The sequence below is a fragment of the Peromyscus maniculatus genome, chromosome 4, assembly GCF_049852395.1.
Source record: "Peromyscus maniculatus bairdii isolate BWxNUB_F1_BW_parent chromosome 4, HU_Pman_BW_mat_3.1, whole genome shotgun sequence".
NCBI classification, from domain to species: domain Eukaryota; kingdom Metazoa; phylum Chordata; class Mammalia; order Rodentia; family Cricetidae; genus Peromyscus; species Peromyscus maniculatus.
The window spans coordinates 40,504,760-40,527,192 of NC_134855.1; the positions used below are offsets into that span (position 1 = coordinate 40,504,760).

Below are 22,433 nucleotides of genomic sequence, written 5' to 3' on the forward strand. Positions count from 1 at the left end.
AGATCTTGTGGCTTTTCTTTCTTTTGTATTGATTTTCTGTGGATTACTGTCTCTTTGGGAGCTTGTAGCTTATACTTTTTAATCTAAATCATATAATTCTAAAATGAAATGAAACAGCTTGGTGCTTGGCTCCTCAACAATGTGACCTCACCAACTCACTACTTCCTTCCTGCTCTTCTGGCTTTTAGTCCTTGCGCACATCTCAGAATAGAGAAGGCAAGGTCTAATAATCAAACTAAAATGCAAAATCGTTACTTTTTTACAACACTGCTAAAATTTTATATTTGTAGTTTTAAACTGTCATGGAAATAAACCCAGTCTGTGCTAACTACACACTAGAAGTGCACTGCACACTTTTCTTTCTGACAAAATAGCCATGGCCTTGTCCTTGCAATATGAGTGATTGGCTGACAGCCCTTCCAGGAATGCTGTGCAATTGTGAGTCACATAACATGCTGAATTTGAAAAGAACATAAGATCCTTTATAAGCATCAATTCCAACATATTCAGATTTTTTCCTTTCCCCTCCCTCTCCCTTCAAATTACTATCTACCCTTAAATGACCTCAGTAGTACTGCAAGTTCTTAGCAGTCAATGATAACTAAATTTAGGAAAATATAAAGGATGGCTCACTTAATTTGAGCCAATTCTGAAAAAGTAATATAGTGTTACTGTAATGATCTTCCTTTAACTTCAAATGCTGTGGCATTTATTTCTAGAGAACCTAAAAATCACTAGATTTTCTACAGGATAGTGATATGGAGCATTATTTTGATCCTTAAGTGCAAGGATAAATTTTGTGATACTTTCACAGAAATAAGTATAGACCAAACCTAAGATTGGACTTTTGTCTATAAAAAGGAAAAACAAAACAAAAACAACAACAAAAAAAATTGTTGTGGCAGATTGGACCAGGGAGAAAGAGGCAGTTTTATAAAGGTCAATTTTTAAACCCCTCCTACAGAACATGATCTATGCAAAATATATCCACAATATATTCCAAAGCATAATGTCACCGGATAAACCTAAGGAGTTGAACATATGGGGGAATGAAAAAGAAGGTATTACAGTCTGAAAACAAGCAGGTTGGTGAGCTCATTAGCTGGGGTGGAATTTTAAAATCTTCACGTGAACGAATATATAAATCAAAATATACACATGCGTTCTGGGTCATGCGCACTGTGTATTCACACATGGCACGCTAGTTGCATTATAATTTTCCACACTGGAACAGAGAAATCCTTTCTCTTTATAAATGTCAAAGCGCCCTCTGCTGACCATCCTGAAGTACTTGCATTTCTAGGGTCCAAACAAGGCTCTCTAATAGATCCATAAGAGAAGCTTCAGGATTTGTTGATAGTGTTCAGTGCTACACAAAAGTGTTTCTTCCAAACTCAATAGCGTTTTCTTAGTTTGAAATCTCATTTAATATACTTTTATTTTATCATAGTACTTTACTTCCTAAAATACAATAATAAAAATCTCTATGTAAAAAGTAAGTACGCACTTGTTTCGACAAAGCAGTAACATATTTAGAAACGACTCCTTATTTTCTCTGTAAGTGTACAGGATTAAAACAATCCAGGGAATGGGTTAAGTCCCTTTTGAATCTTCCATGTAAGTATGGTCTAAGGAAACATCAAAATTCTGTGATATTTTCTTGCTCTAAAATGGCCGGTGGCTTCAGAGAGCAGAAGTGCTGTACCCATCATTACAACCACACTGACCGTTCTAAAATGCAGTGTAGCTTCTGTTAGAAGCTATTGTGTTAATTTAGGAAAAATGCAACTTAAAAAAAACCGTTTGGTTTATTTTAATTAATAACTGTATTTCAAAGAGGGGGAGACCCTCTCTCTTAAACATGCTTCTTTATTTGTAAGAATTTCACACATGTACACAATACAATTACTCCCCATTTCTTCCTCATGCTTCTGCTGAATCCTCATGTCTCCCTCAAGGTGTCTTCTCCCCTACTTTGTGTGTGTGTGTGTGTGTGTGTGTGTGTGTGTGCATGATTCCATTCAGTGCTATCCATTTTAAGCTGGAAGCAGACTACTCTGAACAGTGAATGAATAGAAAACAAGAAATGCCAACTGTAGTAGAAGTTTTCACCAACCCCCCAAAAGTGGCGAGAAGGGGAAAGAAACTACCTTCTAGAACTTTCCACTAGAGCATTCCAGTCTTTTACCCTTATAAGGAAGGATAAATATCATTAAAATTGGTCTAGTATGAGATACTGTTGCTGACTGGTGAGGTGTAAAAGCTATTCCAAAAGAATCTTCATGTAAAAGCTACTTAGTAGACTTACATGCAACAAACTACCATGAACTGAAAAGAAGGAAGGAAGGAAGGAAGGAAGGAAGGAAGGAAGGAAGGAAGGAAGGAAGGAAGGAAGGAAGGAAAGAAAGAAGGAAAGAAAGAAAAAGGGAAAGAAAGACAGAAAGCCAGCAAGCTGGTTCAGAAAGATAAGAAATATTCTGATCCAAAATTACGAACTTCTCTTATCTTTTATGTCTGCACATAAAAAAAACCCCACATTTACAGAAATTGTGCAGCTCAAGAAACCATTTTTATGTTATTTTAGCTACTAATGGATATATTAACCCATCATGTTAGAATTCAAAATAAATACACAATGTCAACATCTTTATCCATAAGCTGCACATACTGTTATGCAAGTTTATATCAGAAACTGTGGCACGCTTTTGCAAATATTTTGACTTTCAATTTTTAGAATGACTAGATAGGCAAAATCCTCTATTAAATTTAGCGATAAATATTGTGATCAAAATAACTCCATGAGCAGGATACAGAGCTTAGTGGCAGAGCATTTGCCCAGCATGAGAGAGGTCGTAAATCTAATCATTAGCAACACAAAATGAAAAACCAAACAATAAGACACTTCTCTGGGCTAATGGCACTTCACAAGTTGTTTTGGTGTGTTTGTCTGTTGGTAATTCTTGGTTCATAAGAGCAAGAACATGAGCAGAAACCAGGAATAACTCCGAGCCACTTATCAGCTGCTGTGTCTAAAACAAAGCTCTGGAGCCAAGGTGCCATGTCTTCATAAGCAAATCACCCCTTGCCATTGCTTTAGATGGGCCCCGAAGGTTAAGACTGATCTATTCACAGATGCAGCAGGCACCAGAAGGCCCTGCAGGGGAGAAGACCCCGGCCGGGCCTGGAGATGCCCATCCAGCTGACAGTACCACCACAGGCTGTCTTACTAACACAAATGCAAATATTCTGCCCTTGCCTTCCATTGCCCCTGCTGTTGGCCTAGCCCTGAGGTGAATTGTGTGGCCGACATCATCAGAGAGCGAGAAGCTCCTCCAGGGCTGTGGTCTATCCCGCTGTGTTCCTCACTGTGTGCATGAGATTGAACAGGAGGTCTGATACCTAGAGGAAGTCTGTGAGTTCTTCTTAAGAAGAAGAAGTAAAGGAAAGGAAGAGAGGCAGAGGGGTCAATGCGAAGGAAGGGCAGGAAGGTAAGGCTATCAAAAGGTAAAAGCAAAAACAAACCAACAGGAAAATTCAACCCAGCCTTTCCATTCGCTAAGGCCATAACACCTTCCATTCGTAAGACCCATATTTTCTCACAGGGTCCATGTCAAACTTAAGAAAATTAATCCTTGTATTAAAGAATAACAGAGAAATTTTAAGTTCTGGCCTTCATGTTGCCTACTTGGGAACTCAGGCCAGACAACCGCAAGCTGATGGGATGGATGCCTCTGGGTACTGTTTGAGACGCAGGCTCGTCTCCCAGCCTCAGCTCAGACGTCGTCAGCTCTTACCAATGTGGATTTCTAAGGCTGCCTGTGACGGCCAGCTATGTCAGGTGGCACACAGAGACTATTTGGCAACTGCTGGGGTCCCTACATCTGGATTTGGCTTCCCTGTAGAACCAGGGCTTCTGAAGGAAGTCATAGGCACTCACTCAATGGAGAAGACAAAGCCTGCAGATCTAAAGGCTTCACTAGTCCAGGCCTTAAAACCTCGCTGCTGCACGTGTGGCTGGAACCGCGCAGCAGGGGCCTGTGAGCTTGTGCCAAAAGGGGGATCTGAAGCCGTACCCTGTACTTCAACAAAACCCCCTCCACCAGTGGTTCATTTGACCATGAAAATCCCCCAACTATGAACTGTCACATTGCAAAAACCCAAGACACATTATTATAGCGACACAGAAAGACACGTATGCAAGATCTCTTCTATACAGGGAAACTGAATAAGAAAACAAGTCATCCCCAAAAAAGGAATTTCTGGGGACTAGAAAGGGAGAAGAATACACAGTGGGCACACACATAGAAATTTCACAATGAATCCCATTAACTTGTACAATTAATATGCATTAATAATTATAAGTTTAAAAACTAAATACTACAAACAGGGTAACAAAAAGCACACAAGCCATAAAAATGATATTATTGATGAGACCGAGAATATGTATAAGTAGTTCATACGAACCAGGAGAAAAATACAAATGCCTCAACATAGAAGATGACATGTACTCAAAGAGGAGGGATTTGAAAAAAAAAAGTGCAAATCAGAAAAAAATTCAAATCCATATTCAAATATCAAAATATCAAATTTTATCGTAGTCTAATAGGCCGAGGCTGGAAATGATGTCAGCACTCCTACAGAAAGACCTCGGGGGAAGCAGGCACTCCTTGAGGTGGAAGAACATGTAAATCAGTGTAAATTCCTACAGTGAGAGGTGACACTAAGTATCAAATGTGCTAAAACTATATAAATCATTTGACCCAGAAATTCCAATTATATATGTTTTTAATGAGTCAAGCGTGACATCAGTGCAGAGGACTCTAAAGGCATTGTTCATGATGTAGTCATTTGGGAACACGCTCCGTGTCAACACTTGTTTAATTGCGCCCAAATGGTGTTACTATTATTATTCAGTCGGTAAAAACCCTGAGAACCCCCTAAAATGAATACAGGAGGCGTTACAGTTCTGCACACAGGTATGCAGAAAGACTGGCAGGCGGCGCCCTAAATGTTACCCATAATGCATATTGTGGGAACACGGGTGGCTTCAGAGTGCGTTCCTATGCCTTCCAAATTTGCTGCAGTGCGGCTTCACTGCGTCTTTAAATAGAGACAGCGCACTAGGAGAGCCAGCGCAAGCTAGTTTAGACTAGGGTGTAATGGCAAACTGGGACGTTTTGGGGAATTTTGTGAGACACAGCTATTTTTAAAAGTTAGATTGTGCAAATACACAATTGCACAAATTTCAAAGGTAGGAAACACTTAAAAAACATCACTTATTGTTCATCTGCCTGGATTCCACTGTACTCTTTTTTCCCATAAAGCTAAAATTATGATTACGTCATTTCTTCCTCTTCCCTCCAACTGGCCCCCTCCTTCTGAAATTCATGACATCTTATTCTTGAACTATTTTTGTTACACACCACACACACACACACACACACACACACACACACACACACACTGAATAAATACAGAAATACAGCCTGAGAGTCTGTTTAATGTTGCTTGGATCTATGTTTTTAGGGCTGACCATTTGGTATTGGATAACCCAGTGAGGGTTCATCTGTGAGAAACGAGTATTAATTCTCCCTCTCTTCAGTCATTAATTGTCTGTATCTCTTCATCATTGGTGTATTTGAAAATAATTTGGAAACCATGAAAGATAAGCACACACCAAAGTCAGCTGACATGGTAAAATGACCACACATTTCTTAGAAAGTGAAATTAGAAGAAAGCGTATTCCTATTCCTAATAATAATATTATATCCATTTTAAAAATATTTAAACCTAAGAGTAACCGTTTTATTTTAATCTTCTCTAAAATAGTATTTTAACAAAAACTCTCACTAGTAGCAGGGTCCCCTTGTGTTTCATAAGGTCCTGGTGTCATAGTGCACCCACTGATTCTTCTGGAGGGAAAAGTTACTACACACAGGGCACCTTCCTGTGTCAAGTACCTGTGGTCACAGAAGCGTCTGCAAAGGAGGCCTCTGGTGAAGAAGTCTCCATGTCCCAGGCCTCTGTCTCTGCGCTCGACTCGTCTCGAGTGGACAGGATGGACTCATTAGCTTCAGGCCCATCTTGGTGAGACGAATTCTCCAAGTCTGCGAACAGTGAGGGCTAGATGTAAATGATAGGGCAACACAGGTTTCTACACAGCATGCACAGACGACATTGGTGTTCTGAAAATAAAACAGCGGTCTGTTTCCCATCCACTGTATATTCTGTCAAACATTGACATTTCGAAAGACCTAGCACATGGTACTGCAGCGTAACACAATGAAACATATTTTTACTTTTAACATGACTACAGTTGAGTCTTTGTATAACAATCAAGTTTCATATAAAAAAAAAAAAAAAGGCAAGCTAACTAAAAACTTAACCAAAGCACAAGGTAAGTGAGATGGCTTCTGGTTTGACCATCGTCTTTGGGAAGCCACTCACTGACTGTTTAAGGCTGAATTAATAGAAATGCAAATGGGTGGCTTTCTTTAGCTGCCACTTGCCATTTTGTTCCTGCCTCCATGTTCATGAGATGTACATCTGCTTTAATGTCAGACTGAATCCGTGTGTTCTGGATTCCTGGGGATTTTTTTTTTTAATTGAATGAAATATTCTATTTTCTCCACTTTCCCATTTTGCCTTTCCTGCTCTTTGGCCTCCAGCACACGAGGAGGTTCCAAGCTGCAGCCTGCTGGCCACGTGTACAGCCAGATGCATGAGGGAGCTTAGGAAGGCAATACAACATAAACTCATAAACCTACTTAATTCATTATGAGATTTTTTTTTTTTTTTGCAGGGGGAAGGGGGCCTTTTTTATGGCTCCAGTTCAGCGTCCTCAGCATGCGTTTTATAGACAACAGTGCTGTGTCACTGCAATGCTAAGAGGCTGGACACACGAAAGAGGGAAACTAAGAAAATCAAGAGTTTCTATTTCTTGTGAAACTTCAGTCTATCAGAGGAGTCTGAAGTCTTAAATACATTCTTAAAGTGTCTTTTCAGATTGGCCCACTCTAGACAGCATGGGGAAACCCATCCAGCCTTGCATGGAGAATTCCCTGCAGAAAATGGTTGTGGCTTCAGATGAAGTTAAATTGACAATGTTTCTAACTAGCTACTAGCCATTACATGACTGTCCTGCCCCTCAGCATACTGGTTACTCTAGGACATCAGATCTTACGGCCTGACCAACAGTCGGGCGACAGTCGGCCACTCCACCAGGACCTAATTCGTGGTCCTTCCCTGCACAATACCTGCCTGCTGGTTCTTCAGGCCGCATAGGCTATCACAGTCTAAACCACATGGTGCAGAACTTCCTGCCAGCCCTGAAAGGTTACAGAAGCCAGGGGATTTCCTGGACACCCCCAAGACTCTCCCCGGTTCATTACCCTATTCAAGAAGGCCCTCCCTTTATTCCTACATCAAGCTACTCTTCTTAATGAAGCCCCTCTGTGGTTAAAAGGGAAGCCCCGTGTTTCATTTAAAGTCTTACACTGTTTCCCGCATATTGTACTGTTGTCTTCTTTGGTCTCCAACCTCAAGGCCCAGTCATAGTCTTGAGGCCTTTTCTACTAATAAACCTCATTCCCGAATGACAATCACGTGTCAGTTCCTTTGAGTAGCCGACAACAGTTGGGGACCTCTTCTTGTTCTTTATGTGACAGTTACTAAGGTTTAAAATTATGATGGTCAGGAGCTGGAGAGGTGGCTCAGTGATTTAGAGCACTTGCTGCTCTTTCAGAGGACACAGATTTGATTCCTAGCACCCACATGGTGGCTCACAACTGTCTGTAACTCCAGGGATCCTTTCTTCTGGCCTCCTGGGGCACCAGGTATGCAAGTGGTGCACAGACTTACACTCATACATATAAAATTAAACATGTAATAAAAGGTTAAAATAGTCTATCTACTTAATACTTACCCCAAAGCCATTTTTATATATTGGATAATTTACTTCTCAAAATAACCTAGCTGGTAAGTGATATTATTATCCCCCTTTCATAGACAAGGTGAAATCCAAAGATGTCTGGTACCTGACCAAAGGTAACAGGTTCAGGGAAAGAGCCAGGAGCATATAAGCATACGGATTTCAGGCCTGGGGTCCTCTACCATGGACTGACCCTATTCACATCATATGTGAGACTCTGTGACTGACCTTATCTACATCATGTGTGAGACTCTGTGTGACTGACCCTATCTACATCGTATGTGAGACTGTGTGACTGACCTTATCTACATCGTATGTGAGACTCGGTGTGACTGACCCAATCTACATCGTATGTGAGATTCTGTATGACTGATCCTGAGGTAAACTGTCTGACTGTGAAGGCAGACAATTTTGACTTCAAAACACAGTCCTGAAACTGGCACAGAACGACATTCTTTCCCAAGAGGGAGAAACAGGATTGAATGTAGAGGTGACATTGCTTCAACAAGCCCTAAACCTAGCAACAAAACATCCATAAACGCTTAAAGGGCACGACTACCTCTCCGTGACCTGACATTCTGCCTCTGTAGCCCCTTGGCGGAATCACTCCGGAGCCCCGAAGGGCAGCCTCTGTTGTCCCCTCGGACCATGCTAGCACTGCGGGGTATTGTGAGGTGCCCCACCCACCTCTCAGGCTCCTCATGAAAACCACAGGGCCATCTCCCCCGGAGACACAGAGGAGGGATAACCCTGATGCTGGGTCTGTGCATTCTTTGGAGTCATTCTTTCTCTTGCTTGAAAAATAGCTTTCTCACCTGCCTCGGTGGGTCCAGGAAGCTTCCGTTCCCCACCTTGCCTTTTTTATGTCCTTTAGTTGAAAAGTATGACCTAATCTCTAGCTGACAGGAACCTCACCCATGATTTATTCTGCAGATATTGATTCAGCTACGCCTTCATGCTCTTAGAGTGTATCTCTCTGTGTGTCTGACTCTCTCTCTCTTCTCTCTCTCTCTCTCTCTCTCTCTCTCTCTCTCTCTCTCTCTCAATATTGATAAGCTAAAATTTCTCCAAATCTTTCGTGTTTTGGCCTCTTTTAGATTAATGCTTCTTTATCTTCTTCTTCTTCTTTTTTTTTACATTTTGCCAAAACAGAGCAGGAGAAACAAAGCCCCCCCCCCCTTTTTTTTTTATAAATCTACCCAGTAAAGGTGTTATGGAGACAGTTCGGTGGGCAAAGAGCTCGCCACAGAGTCATGAGGACCTGAATTAGAATCTCCAGAGACTGCATGAAGCACAGAGTGGTGGGGCCCTCTGTTCTAATGACAGTGCTCCCACTGAGAGGGGAGGTGGAGACAGGAGAATGCCCAGGAGCTCTCAGGACAACGAGCCACTGTACACAGTGGTGAACAAGGAGACCCTGTCCCAGACACAGTGGAAGAGGACGAACACCCAGAGCTGCCTCTGATGGCCACATGTCTGCTGTGGTACACAGATGCCTGCACAAGCAGAGGGATACATGGACAGATATGCACACATAAAAGAAAGGAAGGAAGGAAGGGAGGGAGGAAGGAAGGGAGGGAGGGAGGCAGGAAGGGAGGGAGGGAGGAAGGGAGGAAGGGAGGAAGGGTGGAAGGGAGGAAGGGAGGAAGGAAGAAAGGGAGGAAGAAAGGGAGGAAGAAAGGGAGGAAGGAAGGAAGGAAGGAAGGAAGGAAGGAAGGAAGGAAGGGAGGGAGGGAGGGAGGGAGGGGGGAGGGAGGGAGGGAGGGAGGGAGGGAGGAAGAAAGGGAGGAAGGAAGGAAGGAAGGAAGGGAGGGGGGAGGGAGGGAGGGAGGGAGGGAGGGAGGGAGGAAGGAAGGAAGGAAGGAAGGAAGGAAGGAAGGAAGGAAGGAAGGAAGGAAGGAAGGAAGGAAGGAAAAGAAAGAGCTCAAGCTCATGAAACTCCTGACTTTTTTCAATTTTTAAAAATTTCAATTGGGGGCTGGAAGATGGCTCAGAGGTCAAGAGCACTGACTACTCTTCCAGAGGTCCTGAGTTCAATTCCCAGCAACCACTTGGTGGCTCACAACCATCTGCAATGAGATCTGGTGCCTTCTTCTGGTGTGCAGGCATACATGCAGGCAGAACACTGTATACATAATAAATAAATCAATCTTAAAATTTTTTTCAATTAAAATATAATTAGATTACATCTACCCTTTCCTTTTTCTATCCCTTCCTATGTCTCTTGCTTCCAATCCCTCCCATGTTGTCCCCTCACTCTTAGATTGATGGCCTCCTTTTCTTTGATTATTTTTTATTGTTACACTTACACAACACAACACACACACACACACACACACACACACACACACACACACACACGCATACATGCACAAAATATAAAATACAGCTTGCTGAATCCGTTTGGTTTTGCTTGAATGTGTATGAGTTCAGAGCTGACTACTTTGTATTAGATAATCAATTAGGGGGCACAACGCTGGGAGAAACAAATCATTCCTCTCTAAGCAGTCTTCTGGTGAAGAGAGTGAAATATATTTGGGTGTTTCAGAACTCCAAACTACTGGACAAAAGCGGAAGATTTTCATAAACCATATAGTAAAACATAGCAAATGTTTTTCTTTCAACCTAGCAACATTATTGACCTAATCACAGTACTTCAATATCACCTATTAGTGGCTCTACTTTGCAGAGCCCATTTAGAAAATCATTCACTGGGTGAATCCTTTTACTAGAATGGACAGAGGAGAGGGACTTCCCAGGTCTCCTGCAACTCCACATCCTCATCACCTAGAACAGTACCTGGTACAAGTTCACTGAATGACTGCTGAATAACAGACAGAAGGGGAAAAAATGAAGCAAGTGTGTAATAATTATAATAGTGATAATCAATTTATTAATAATGGGCTTGCACTTTTTCCTGCATATGATATTTTGAAAACAGGATACATATTATGAAAGGAAAAAAACCAATGGGGCAGTTTAAATTAGATTTATAAACTAAGTATGTGAAAATATATTATTTTAGATATTATTATTGAATATTTTAAAAATTCATATTAAGTGAAAATTAAGTTAATTGGTAAGGATAAGCCTTTTACAATATTCATAAACCAAAAATATATTTTCTTCCAGTTTATCTGTGTCTCTCTAGTGTTTAAAATATCATGATAAATATTTGAGGTGATTATCTCATTTCAAAAGTAAGATTTGAATGATGGCCTGTTGCTGAACCGGTGGTCATCACAGTGTGCTAGTGGTGGTGTTTCAGAACTGAGTCTTTCCTGCACATGGGCTTTCTCATTTGTAAAGAAGATGAAATCAGTTCTTCCCATTTAAAAATGTTGATTCTAAAAGTCCTGATGCTTGATATTACAGTTTGAGGCTTCATTGAATTTTCAATGACACAGTAAGAAAAATTTTCCTGATAGAATTAGAAATACCTGCAATGTTTTCCGGGCCATCAGCACCTGTCAGCTCTTGGCAAAGAGCATCATTTCCAGTTTGACGAAGAACATCCAGGAAAGTAGAAAACCAGTTTTCCTTTTGGACGATTCTTCTCAGCAGTTCTCTTACACCTGACTCATTCCCAGCATTTCCTACAGCTGAAATCTATTATTTCAACAGAAAAGAAGAAAGAACAAATACCTGTTGAACATATGAAAAGTGAAAATATTTCCAAAGGAAAGTCAAGGGGCTAGGCATACATATGAACAAAGGCTTATGAACAAATACCTGTTGAACATATGAAAAGTGAAAATACTTCCAAAGGAAAGTCAAGGGGCTAGGCATACATATGAACAAAGGCTTATATTCAAACACCAAGAAAACTGCAGTGTTCCATGTAGCTATTCCAGAGTCTATGTGGGGGGGGGGGGAAGACAGTCATTGAGCCAAATCCTCTTCTAAATATGTAATATTTTGTAAACCAGAGAATTGTTTAGTTAGGCTGATGAGGTTGCTCAGTGGTTAGAGGCACTTGCTGCTGAGTTTCATGTGCTGAGTTTCACTCCCAGATCCCACATGGTGGAAGGGGAAAACCAGTTCTCACAAACTATCCTCTGACCTCTGCGCATACAGATGGCACATTTCCTCGGCAGTTCCCACCACAAACTAAACTTTGAAACAAAAAATTTAATAAAAAAGAAATACTAAATAATTGATATTAATAAATGCTTTGCTTGAGTTTCTGTGACCAAAGCCAAGAGAAAGTATCTTCCATTTTTATTCATGTTATGGCTCATGTGTATCTATGTGTATGTTTCTGTGTGTGTGCATGTCTGTGTGTATGTGTCTATGTGTATGTGTATGTGTATGTCTGTGTGTGTTTTTGTGTGTAGGTCTGTGTGTGTGTATGTGTATGTCTCTGTGTGTGTTCTACGTGTATGTCTGTGTGTGTGTCTATGTGTATGTCTCTGTGTGTGTGTCTGCACGTATGTGTATGTGTGTGTGTGTATGTGTGTGGGGGGGGTGGTATGGATATGAGTGTACACTTGTGAGCTTCTCTGTGCATGCATGTGTGAAGACCAGAAACTGATCTTTGCTGTCTCTCTTAATCCACATTTTCTTTTTGAGGGGCTAATTGAACTAGAAACTTGCTATTTTGGCTAGACTGGCTGGTCAGTGAGCCACCAGATCTGCCTGTCTCTGAACACCAGAATATAAGTCATTCTTTTTGATGTATTTTGTGCTTGCCATTTTCTTTCAACCCATGGAGTTTATAAATCAAACATTTCATGGCCTCTTCCTTGACTGTTACCACTTTGGAACTAAGTAGTTAGTGACACAGATTTATCTTCTTGTCTGTTTAATATTTGCAGTATTTATTATTGCAATGATAACATTTCTCCAGATTTTTGCACATTCAATATTGTGAGAAATTAGTTTCCCTATTCTTTTTGGGATATGAGGGAAAATTACTTCATATATGTATATGTATATAATATATAATCACAATTTTTTTTTCCAAGACAGGTTTTCTCTGTGTAGCTTTGTGCCTTTCCTGGAACTCACTCTGTAGACCAGGCTGGCCTCAAACTCACAAAGATCCTGCCTGCCTCTGCCTCCCAAGTGCTGGGATTAAAGGCGTGTGCCACCACCGCCCGGCTATAATCACAATTTGCTTTTCTCAAATATTATTAAAGGACCAGCCTTAATAATATTCTTCCCAGGGGCCCAGAAGAGAAACTACGAATGGCACGAATTATTTTCTGGGAACGAATCTAAGTACCCCAAGCTCTTTGTCCATCTACTTTATTCCTCTGAGATAAAATCCTATCTACACAGCTTCAGTTCTGTTCTCATGCCTAGCTCCTTTCTTGCCTGATTTCTCTCTACCTTTATCTGCTGTCCCCTCTAAGTTCTATCTTAATTCTCATCTTAATTCTGCCTCATGTAGGTTTTTCTCATCTTAATCTTACCCATCTAGTACTTCCCATCTGGCTCTTCCTCATCTTCCATCTCATCCTCAAGGTCTCTCGGGTATTCAGTTACATACCCAAGCAATAGCAATCCTCCCCCTCCAGCCAGGTCACCAGGCTTGAATTCCTACAGGGTCATAAAAGCAAGTAAGAATTTTCCTCAGGCAGTGACCATTAGGCTTTCTTTTACAACCCAAAAAGGGAGTGGTAAAGGAGGAGGTCAACTGAGAACTAATGATTGGTTAGTATATCAAAAAGGGAATTTATGTGCTCAATCTACATTCCTAGAAGTGGTTAGGTAAGAAGTTAGAAATCTATAATGTTAGTAAGACTGTATAAGAAAGGAGGGTCTCAGTTTAAATTACGCAAGAAATAAAGCTATCTGCCTAATCTAGGAGACAGGTGTTGTTTCCACAAGGGTGTTACCTTAGTTTAGGAGATCATTTGGTTTTGGATGCTTGATAGGTATTTTAGATAAATACGTTGTTAGGAATTCTTGGAAGTACATAGCATACAAGAAAATCATACAAGAATCAGCTAATATATATATATATATATATATATATATATATATATATATATAAAGTGTTTGTGTTCTACAATGATTTTCTTGTATGCTATGTATACATATATATATGTTATATATGTATGATATATATATATATATATATATATATATATATATATATAACTAAAATATCACCAAGACTTCTTAAGCCATGGCTTGACCTTTGGAAAAGTCAAGGACTTTTCCAAGTAGTAGCTTTTATAATAGTAGCTGAATTCCATTACATTTTCCTGACTTGTAACATGCTTTCTCTTATATAATAGTCTTAGATATCATTTTAAAATACAGATCATCTGTACATAATTATCAATGTCCATCTTTCCAGGTCTGAACAGAGTAATAAACACCTGGAGAAAATGCTAAACATAGGCCATGCTAGAAAGCCATTTAGTCCACCTTTGCTATCTCTGACATCAAAGATACCACTTCCTCTCCGTGAGCCTCACTTCCTACCCCCAAAACACATGCAATAGAAGCTGTGGGGATCTGCCATGCTGGTCGTGATTTAAGTCCACCTGTGGAGATTTTAAAACAAAATGATATACAGACACTAACCGAAGAGAGCCTACTTGAAGGGAACCCTAACACTTCTTCAAAATTTTTTTTGCCATCTTTTGTAATTCAATCAGCATACCAGATGAGAAATACTCTTAGATGTTCTCAAACTTCCCAACCACTGCTAACATCTCAATTGAAGTTGCTCTTTCCTACAAAACATATCTGGTTTTCTAGTCCTGACACTGTATTCCATAGCATTATTATATGAGGACCTGTTGGAATTTCTGCAGCAGTGCCTGGTGGAAATCTAGTACTAGCTTTCCCTAGGGATGATGGGGACATGTTTGTTTTTGCAAAGAGTTTATTAGTAGACAATAGTTAGTACCTACAGTGCTCACCTGAATCTCATTCAAAAGATAGTTTTATCTTTAAAATTTTAATTATCTTTTTATTTATTATTATTTATTTATGGAGTGTGGAATGTGCTTGTGGAAGTTACAAGACAACTTGCTGGAGTGGGTTCTGTCTTTCTACCATGGCGGTTCCCAGAAGGATCAAACTCAGGTCCTTAGCTGACACCTTGATACTTGAAGTCATCTTTCAGGCTCCAGTTTATTAGCTACTGCTGTATTGAGTGATCTGAATCTAATAACCCAGATAGCACGGGAACAGGCAACGACAGAAATCCTGTGCATATCAGAATCCAAGATACAGAGATGTTTAGCTCTCACTAAGATCCCAAAGCTAGTAAGTAGCAGACACAGATCCTAGGCAACCGAGTTTTTGGGGTGAATGCTGACTTCCTGAGCTGTAAGTCCAGTTAAAAATTTCCTCCGATTCTAAGTTCACTTTCTGGCAATAAGTAGTTAAAATGATTATCTGATTGTTATATATTTTCATCTATTTCAGCCCACCTCCCCCATAGCATTTTCTAAGCAGTTTCTTGCTCAGTCCTAGTGTTTACTAACTTTGGTGGTAGTCTCATGATGGAAAATCTTTGTCTGTTCTGTAATTTGTGGGATTTTTGTTTTCTGGTAATCCAAAGCATAATTGCTACCCATGTAAACAAGACTGATCTCATATTCTTATTTTAATTCAACATCCCCATTTTTTATCCTTCCATCCTTTATCAGCTTTAACTGTATCTGACAGAAATAATCAGAATTTTCTAAGGACAGTGACTAAGGCTTTGTAATCAACATTCTTACTAAAATCCTATGAGTATTCTACTAACCAATTTTCCTTCCATGATTACTCTATCAAGTTTATGTTTCCTGCAGAATCTGAGATTTCATACTTTCTTTGTCCAGGCATTTAAGGATTATGATGTTGTACTTTTTCCTAAGGATTTTTGTTTTTTAAATGTGAAACTACATCTAATCTGTTTTGTTGTTTTTGTTTTTGTTTTTGTTTTGTAGCTTCGTCTGTGTTCTTAATTTTTAATATTGTCCCTTTTTGGTGTTGGAAAGTACATCATTTGAAGTAATCATATGTGCCCATGTATCTTTTTTGCTTATATTGTTCTCTTAAAATATGGCAGAGATATTTAGATCCCAACAGATAAGCACAACAACTTTAATTCCCAGGAGGTTAATATCTATTTACAATTGTAGCAAGACACAGAATGATTCCTGCCCCCAACTGGAATTTTTCCTTGTGAAGTTAAAAAATGTTCCTATGTAGATGCCATATAAACTAATTAATGAAATAAAAAACGTGGGTGAATTTGTGGCTAGGACAGTTCACTTCTTGACTATTCTAAACTTTTCAGCAGAAAAAAGTGGAGAAAACAATGCAATTTTCATAAAGCACTGGATTTCCAAGACAGTTGTACTGTTTGGAAGTTTTCTCTTCCTCTTATATGTTAGGTAGCTATTTAAACAGAATAGTGGTCTTTTAAATCCAGCAGAGTTCAATTTTCATATGAGAGCAAATTAGTAAGCAAAATTCTTGTCCTAAACAAAGAATTTGTTTGTATTTTACCAAGTAAGTTTTCAAATGCACATTGCTAACATCTTATTCATACTTTCTTACTTTTTTGCCCCAAAGAGCCTGTTCTTCTTAATTTGCCTAATAATATAATACTTGAGGTGAAAACTCACTTGGGTATTCAATGTCATATCTGAAGAGCTTGACTCAGTATCTATCTGGGATATCATGGTATCTTCGTTTTCCCTGTTAATGAAGGGTATATGACCTCCAAGACTATGGGTGTTCAGTGATGTCAGCCAGGGCTACAACACACATGTGAGTCTCTCCTTATGGATGTTACTATACTAGGAAATGTGATTACTTCTGTTTCAGAGCTCTTTTATGATCTGTATTGTAGGATTCCCCCAAGTTGTTACTAAATATTCTGGGGAAAATGGGCAATACAGGAGCATTCCATTACTGTGACGGATAATTCTATTTTGATTATTTGTAAAATGATGTGTATTTATTAGTGAGTCTCCTTTTTAGATTCACTAATGCTGCACACACAGTCTTAAACTAGGAAGACTAAGCCTGATCAGCACTGTAATATAAACATCATACAAGCAGTGTCTGTGTTTTTTCCCTTGTCTTCTCACAGTAGCATGCTATCTAGCAAAGATGTCACTCAAATCATTCATTTGAAAAGAATGATGAAATCAGTAAGTCAAATATGTTCTTGGGGTACTTATCCTCAAATCATCTGGGGGCCAGCTAGTGCTGGCAGATATGTGTAAGAAGCCAAAATTAAAATAACTGATCAAATAGAAAATGTCAACAAGACAGCTTCTCAGCTCTTGGCAAAGGTTAACTCAGAAGGTCTACAAAATAATAATAATAATAATAATAATAATAATAATAATAATAATAATAGACCATTTTTAGAAGTCCTGATTAATTAGTTAAGCAAAGCTTAACTTTAAATGTCTTTTTCAAATTTCCAAAATTCAATTTTGGAAATTTAATACCCACCAACCATCTATTTCCCAACATTTTATCATATTTAGCTTATCATATGTCTTCAATTCAATTTTCATTTTATTTCTTTTTTCTTTCTTCTTGTTTTTTTGGATTTTTTTTTCTTTGCAAATAAACTCAAACACCAATCAAATGACAAAAATACTATCCCTGGCTAGAATCTAGGTATTTACAAGGTGAAAGACAGCTTCTTTTTCAAATCAATTTAATTCATAGACATTAAGAAGTAGGCCTTGATGTGGAAAATTTCCCTAAATCCCTGAAACTTTACCCCTAAGTTAAGGAGTGAAATGTGTGACAATCAAAGTCAATATAATATTCCTATTAAAAGAACTGATCATTCATGAAACTTTTTCTTTAATATTAGTATTGATGTGAGTTTAGAAATTACTGTGCTATTTATTTTTCCCGGGTAAACTTAGGATCAGAGAACCAAATCTCACATACAGTACAGCAAAGACCGTCCTTCCCCATTCCACCTTATGGTTGTAAGGTAAACGTTTGATGACCGTTGTATCAAAAGAAATTCCTCCAAATGCAGCACTGCCTTCCCATTGAGCTTCACGCTTACTTTTAGAGCAGATAATGTAGAATAATGCGTGAGGAATGATTGCAGACTCCTACAGACTCACCACTGCTCCTTAGCCTGAAGTCTCTAGTCTTCCTTCTCTCGGGGATTCCTTAGAAACGTGAAACTGGAAGAAGGTTTGGGTTGTTTTAGCTTAACTGCTGCCAGTACACAAAAGTCCTTTTCCTTCCCGTCATCTCCGTGTCAAATCCCTTGCATTACTGCTAGCTGCCTCCGAGCTTGCCAGAATCAAGAACTTGGATAAAATGGAGCTGGCAGAAATTCAACCCAGGCAAGACAAAAGTGATGCTGATAGGCAGACGTATTTAGAGTAAATAAGGAGAAGTGCTGGTTCTCTGGCACCCGGGACATCACGGCACCAAACACAAACAGCTTTGTGGTGTGACCGGACTCTGTTGCTTCTGGACTTCCTAACAGCTACTGTGGCTGGAAATGCCATCTTCCATCTCCAGCTGGCTTGGAGGCTGCATACTTTCTTCCAAATTAAGATTCTGCCACCGTGATGTACACATTTGTCATATCCAGCTGGACTACTATAATGCGTTCTAGTCAGTTCTCAATACACAAGATGATATAAATGCTAGCGACAACAGTGCGAAGTAATTCACTTGTTGGGGAAACTGGACATCACAACGAGATACGTGTTTGGCTCTGGGTAGGCGTAGGTACTGCTGACTCTACTAAGTACCATCAATATTAGTAACTAAAGGCCAAGTCCCATCATGGGCTAGGGCCAATCAATCTGATGCCCAGAGAGTCTACAATGAAGATACAACCAATGAATCAAAAGGAAAGGAAGAAAATGTCAAAATCATAGCACAGGAAGCCTTTGACTTATGGTAATGGGTTATTGGTCCATATGTTTTTCTTCCCCCCACCCCCCAGGAGCTGAGGATCAAACCCAGGGCCTTGTGCTTGCTAGGCAAACGCTCTACCACTGAGCTAAATCCCCAACCCCGGTCCATATGTTTTTCAAATAATGACTTTAAAATTTATTTTATTTTGTTTTGAAGTAGGTGTCTGTGGGAGTGGCGGTGGAGTATGTGCATGTGGGTGTAATTCAGGTGGAAGCCACGGGCATCAGAGGTTCCTGGGTCTCCTGATGGACAGCAGTGGGACAGCTGACATGGCCGCTGGGAAACTGAATTCCTATCCTCTGCAAAAACAGCACTTGCTATTAATCACTGAGCCATCTCTCCAGCCTCCAAACAAGGCTTTCGACTTGCAACACTGGGTAAGCCAGATGCAGAGAGCTCAGCATTTATGTAGTACAGGGTGCATTTGTCCTCGGACAAACAACTAACATTATATTAAGCCACCTCTTAAACTTACCCACACAAATGATATTCCAAAAAAGTCATCCACTCCTTCACTAGTGTGAAAAACTAAGACTAATAGCATTTGTTTGCCAATCAACTATCTCTGAACTTGATTGAGTTCTAGAAAATATGGAAACTTTGATTAAAGAAAAGAGAGAAATGAGATGTGACTGTTTTCTTTTGGGTCAAGAATTAATGAGATGTGCATACTACTACTTGAGGCATGGATGAAGGACATCAGGGACCTGATAATAAATATTTTAGCTTTATAGGCCATATTACCTCCACCCAACTGTGAAAAATAAGACATAAAAGAGTACATAAGCAATAAGGAAGAGAGTTTCAATAAAACTTTATGGACACTTAAAATTGAAAAACCAGACAGCTTAAAATATGAGTAGAAGGCTAGATGCAGTGGGTAGTCCAGTTTGCTGAGGGCTATTCTAAGATGCATGTGAACTAAATCATAAAACTCAACATCACCTGGACTTGATGAATCATAAAGATGGGAGATCCACTTCTGTTCTTTCTGGGAGACCAAGAGTGAATTGTATAACTTACCTGGGTTCTCTCTTCTGTAAAATGGACCCTCTGTGGGTTATTTTGAGCATGAACCATAAAAGGAGGGGCGTGTCTACCCGAAGACGTCAAAGGTAACTATGGGGAAATGCACAAGTAACCCTGCTTTGCAAAATCTTCCATCAACTCATCCCCATCTTACGTGACACTTACCCGATTTCTGTCCTCAGCTGTCAACAGTCCCTTCTCCACGCAAGTATCCAAGACATCATTAATCAGGAGCTTGTCCACCAGAGTGGGCTGAAGGAGGTTCAGCAGGTGGAGACACTCATCATGGGCGGTCTCAAATGAGGGAGAAGGCAGATCCGTGGCTCTGACATAGCGCGCAGCGAGGGGGCTGCCACTGTGCTCCAGGGCCTCCACGAAGGTCTGCGTCCAGCCGGGCTGCCACTCCCCCTTCTCCAAGGTGCCCAGCAGCAGTTCCGCCGCGCTGGTGTTCCCACAGGTGGTGGCCTTCTTGAGAATCTGCTCTTTGGTTTCCGCGGGCAGAAAGATCAGGTAGTCCAGCACCGGCTCCACCTGAAAGCACATTTTCAACCTGGTCCTGAAGATTGAGATGAGATAGCGGAAGCTGTCCTCCGCAGAACACACATTCGACATCCTTGGTTCTCAGGGAATGGGAGAGGAGTCTCCTGGGCGGGCGGGCGGACGATCCACAGGTGGGAGTGGGTCCCCGACTATGCTGCCTGACAGCGGCAGGAACCAGGTGGCCTCAGAACCCTGGATCGATCGATCAGTGGCACCAGGCAGGTGGCAGGTGGGCCAGGAATGCGCTGCAGCAGGTGGACGCAGGCTCGGGACAGATCGCACTCTGCTACTGCTGCGCCGCTTGCCCTCACAGGGAGTTTTAAGCCCGGTCTTCCACCCACAGATCATATAAGTTGCAGGATTGGTTTCTGTTTCGATTCTCTTCTCCGGACTTCAGGAACGTCAACTTCCGGACCAGAGAATTAAGTTTCGTGAGGGAGGAGGACGTTCTCAGACGCAGTTGGTTAGGCGAGAACTTTGGTCAAGAACACCCTGGGAAAGTGGGAAACCGGAAGGGAAAGCGAATCCTCCCTTGGGCTGAGAAATCCGGAGACGCTCTGCAATGGTTTATTTGTGGATATTTTGTCTTCCCCGCGGCGTGCTGCTTAGAAGACCCGATCCATTGGTCAGTTAACATGTAAAGGACGTGAAAGGTCTCGGGGGAAAATTGAAGAATTGTCCTAAAACCTTGATGAAAAAAAAAAAATTAGTTACTCTCATTTGTGGGCGTTGACGGGTGGGGGTGGGGCAGATGGGGGGAGGATCCAGAATAATGGAACCCCAGGAGGCGCCTAAAACTCTCAGCCAGTGGGGTCCCAAGAACTAATTTGTTCCTCCAGGAACTGGGGTTTATGTATAAAAAGTGAACTCCTGCTTCGATTGGCAGTATAATACAGCTTTGAGCTGGGCCTGCCTGGTGACAGATGTGGGTTAACTTTAGTCACCAGTTCAGGTTAGGAGGAAGCCAAGACTGATGACTTCCTATCTCTCAGTACGTAAGTTCCCTGTATTCTTTAGGAGACAGCTTTCTTATAATAAAACAAGACAACAAAAAAACCCTCAACAACTTATTTTTGATAGAGCTGCTATTCTTTTCTTGGATTCAATACAACAAGTTTTGGCTGAAGCATCCAGGAACTTAATTAGCAACTAATGTACTGCCTTGTAGTAAACATCAACATTTGTCTATGTCATGAGAGAGAGAAAAAAAGCATTCACAGTGGGGGAAAAAAACAAAAACACCCTGGCAACTTTGTCTCAATACAGAAGCTGCACAAATGTGAGCCTGGGGTTTGCTGTCCACCAAGCAGGCAAACTATATGTCCAAATATGGAGGTACAGTAACACTTTGAATAGAACTTCCTGGTCTAGAATTATATGGAGAATGGGAGTTATCAGGAAGACATGTTTAGGAAAATAATTAATCGGTTAGGGAAGCAAATTCCCTGAAATCTCATCAATCTGGGGAGGCTTGCAGATCTTTAAAAACAATAGGAGAACGGCAGAATTTCCATGAGACTCATGACAGCATTCAAGATAACCAGAGCAGCACTTTAAATCATGCTCTGTGTTATTCTCTTGTTAATATAACATAGCTAAGATCCCCTCCCAAAGGATTATAAACTGCAACCTGTAAAATGTTTTATGAGTACCAAGTCCTTGATGATGTCTGCCCTGAATAGGAGTTGTGGGTTGACCACTTGGGCAGACCTCGTGTCACATACACAAGTGAAGTTGCCCAGGTGATTGGAGGCATGGCCTTGCAGGCTCTTGCCCTTCTATTTCTTCATAAAATGCTAATATTTCATTATTTAACTTTGGGGATTGACTTTGCATCCAGTTAGAATTCATTTTAGTTGTTGAATCTGCAAAAGGTATCTTTTTGTGCTATTACCAAAATGTATTATCCAGTTCTCCAGCTGCCTATGGATTTTTTTTTCAATATGGTACAGCAGACATTGACCAATAAACCAAAAATCATTCTATTCCCTGGCATTCCCTGCCCCCATCTTCCCTTAGGTTCAAACATTGAAGATTCAGAAGGAATTGCTGGTTG

General features: G+C 40.5%; 1 protein-coding gene across 1 annotated transcript in view; it reads right to left on the reverse strand.

Annotated features, from left to right (window-relative positions):
* Ifih1 (interferon induced with helicase C domain 1) overlaps positions 1-20,875 on the reverse strand; it is a 51,664-nt gene extending 30,789 nt beyond the window's left edge. The window contains exons 1-3 of the mRNA XM_006984604.4: positions 20,003-20,875; positions 11,371-11,539; positions 5,961-6,107 (exon numbers count right to left, since the gene is read on the reverse strand). Coding sequence (XP_006984666.1) covers positions 5,961-6,107; positions 11,371-11,539; positions 20,003-20,449 — 763 coding nt within the window. The 5' untranslated portion in view covers positions 20,450-20,875. The remainder of the gene's footprint in view (positions 1-5,960; positions 6,108-11,370; positions 11,540-20,002) is intronic.
* Positions 20,876-22,433: the final 1,558 nt, after the last annotated feature.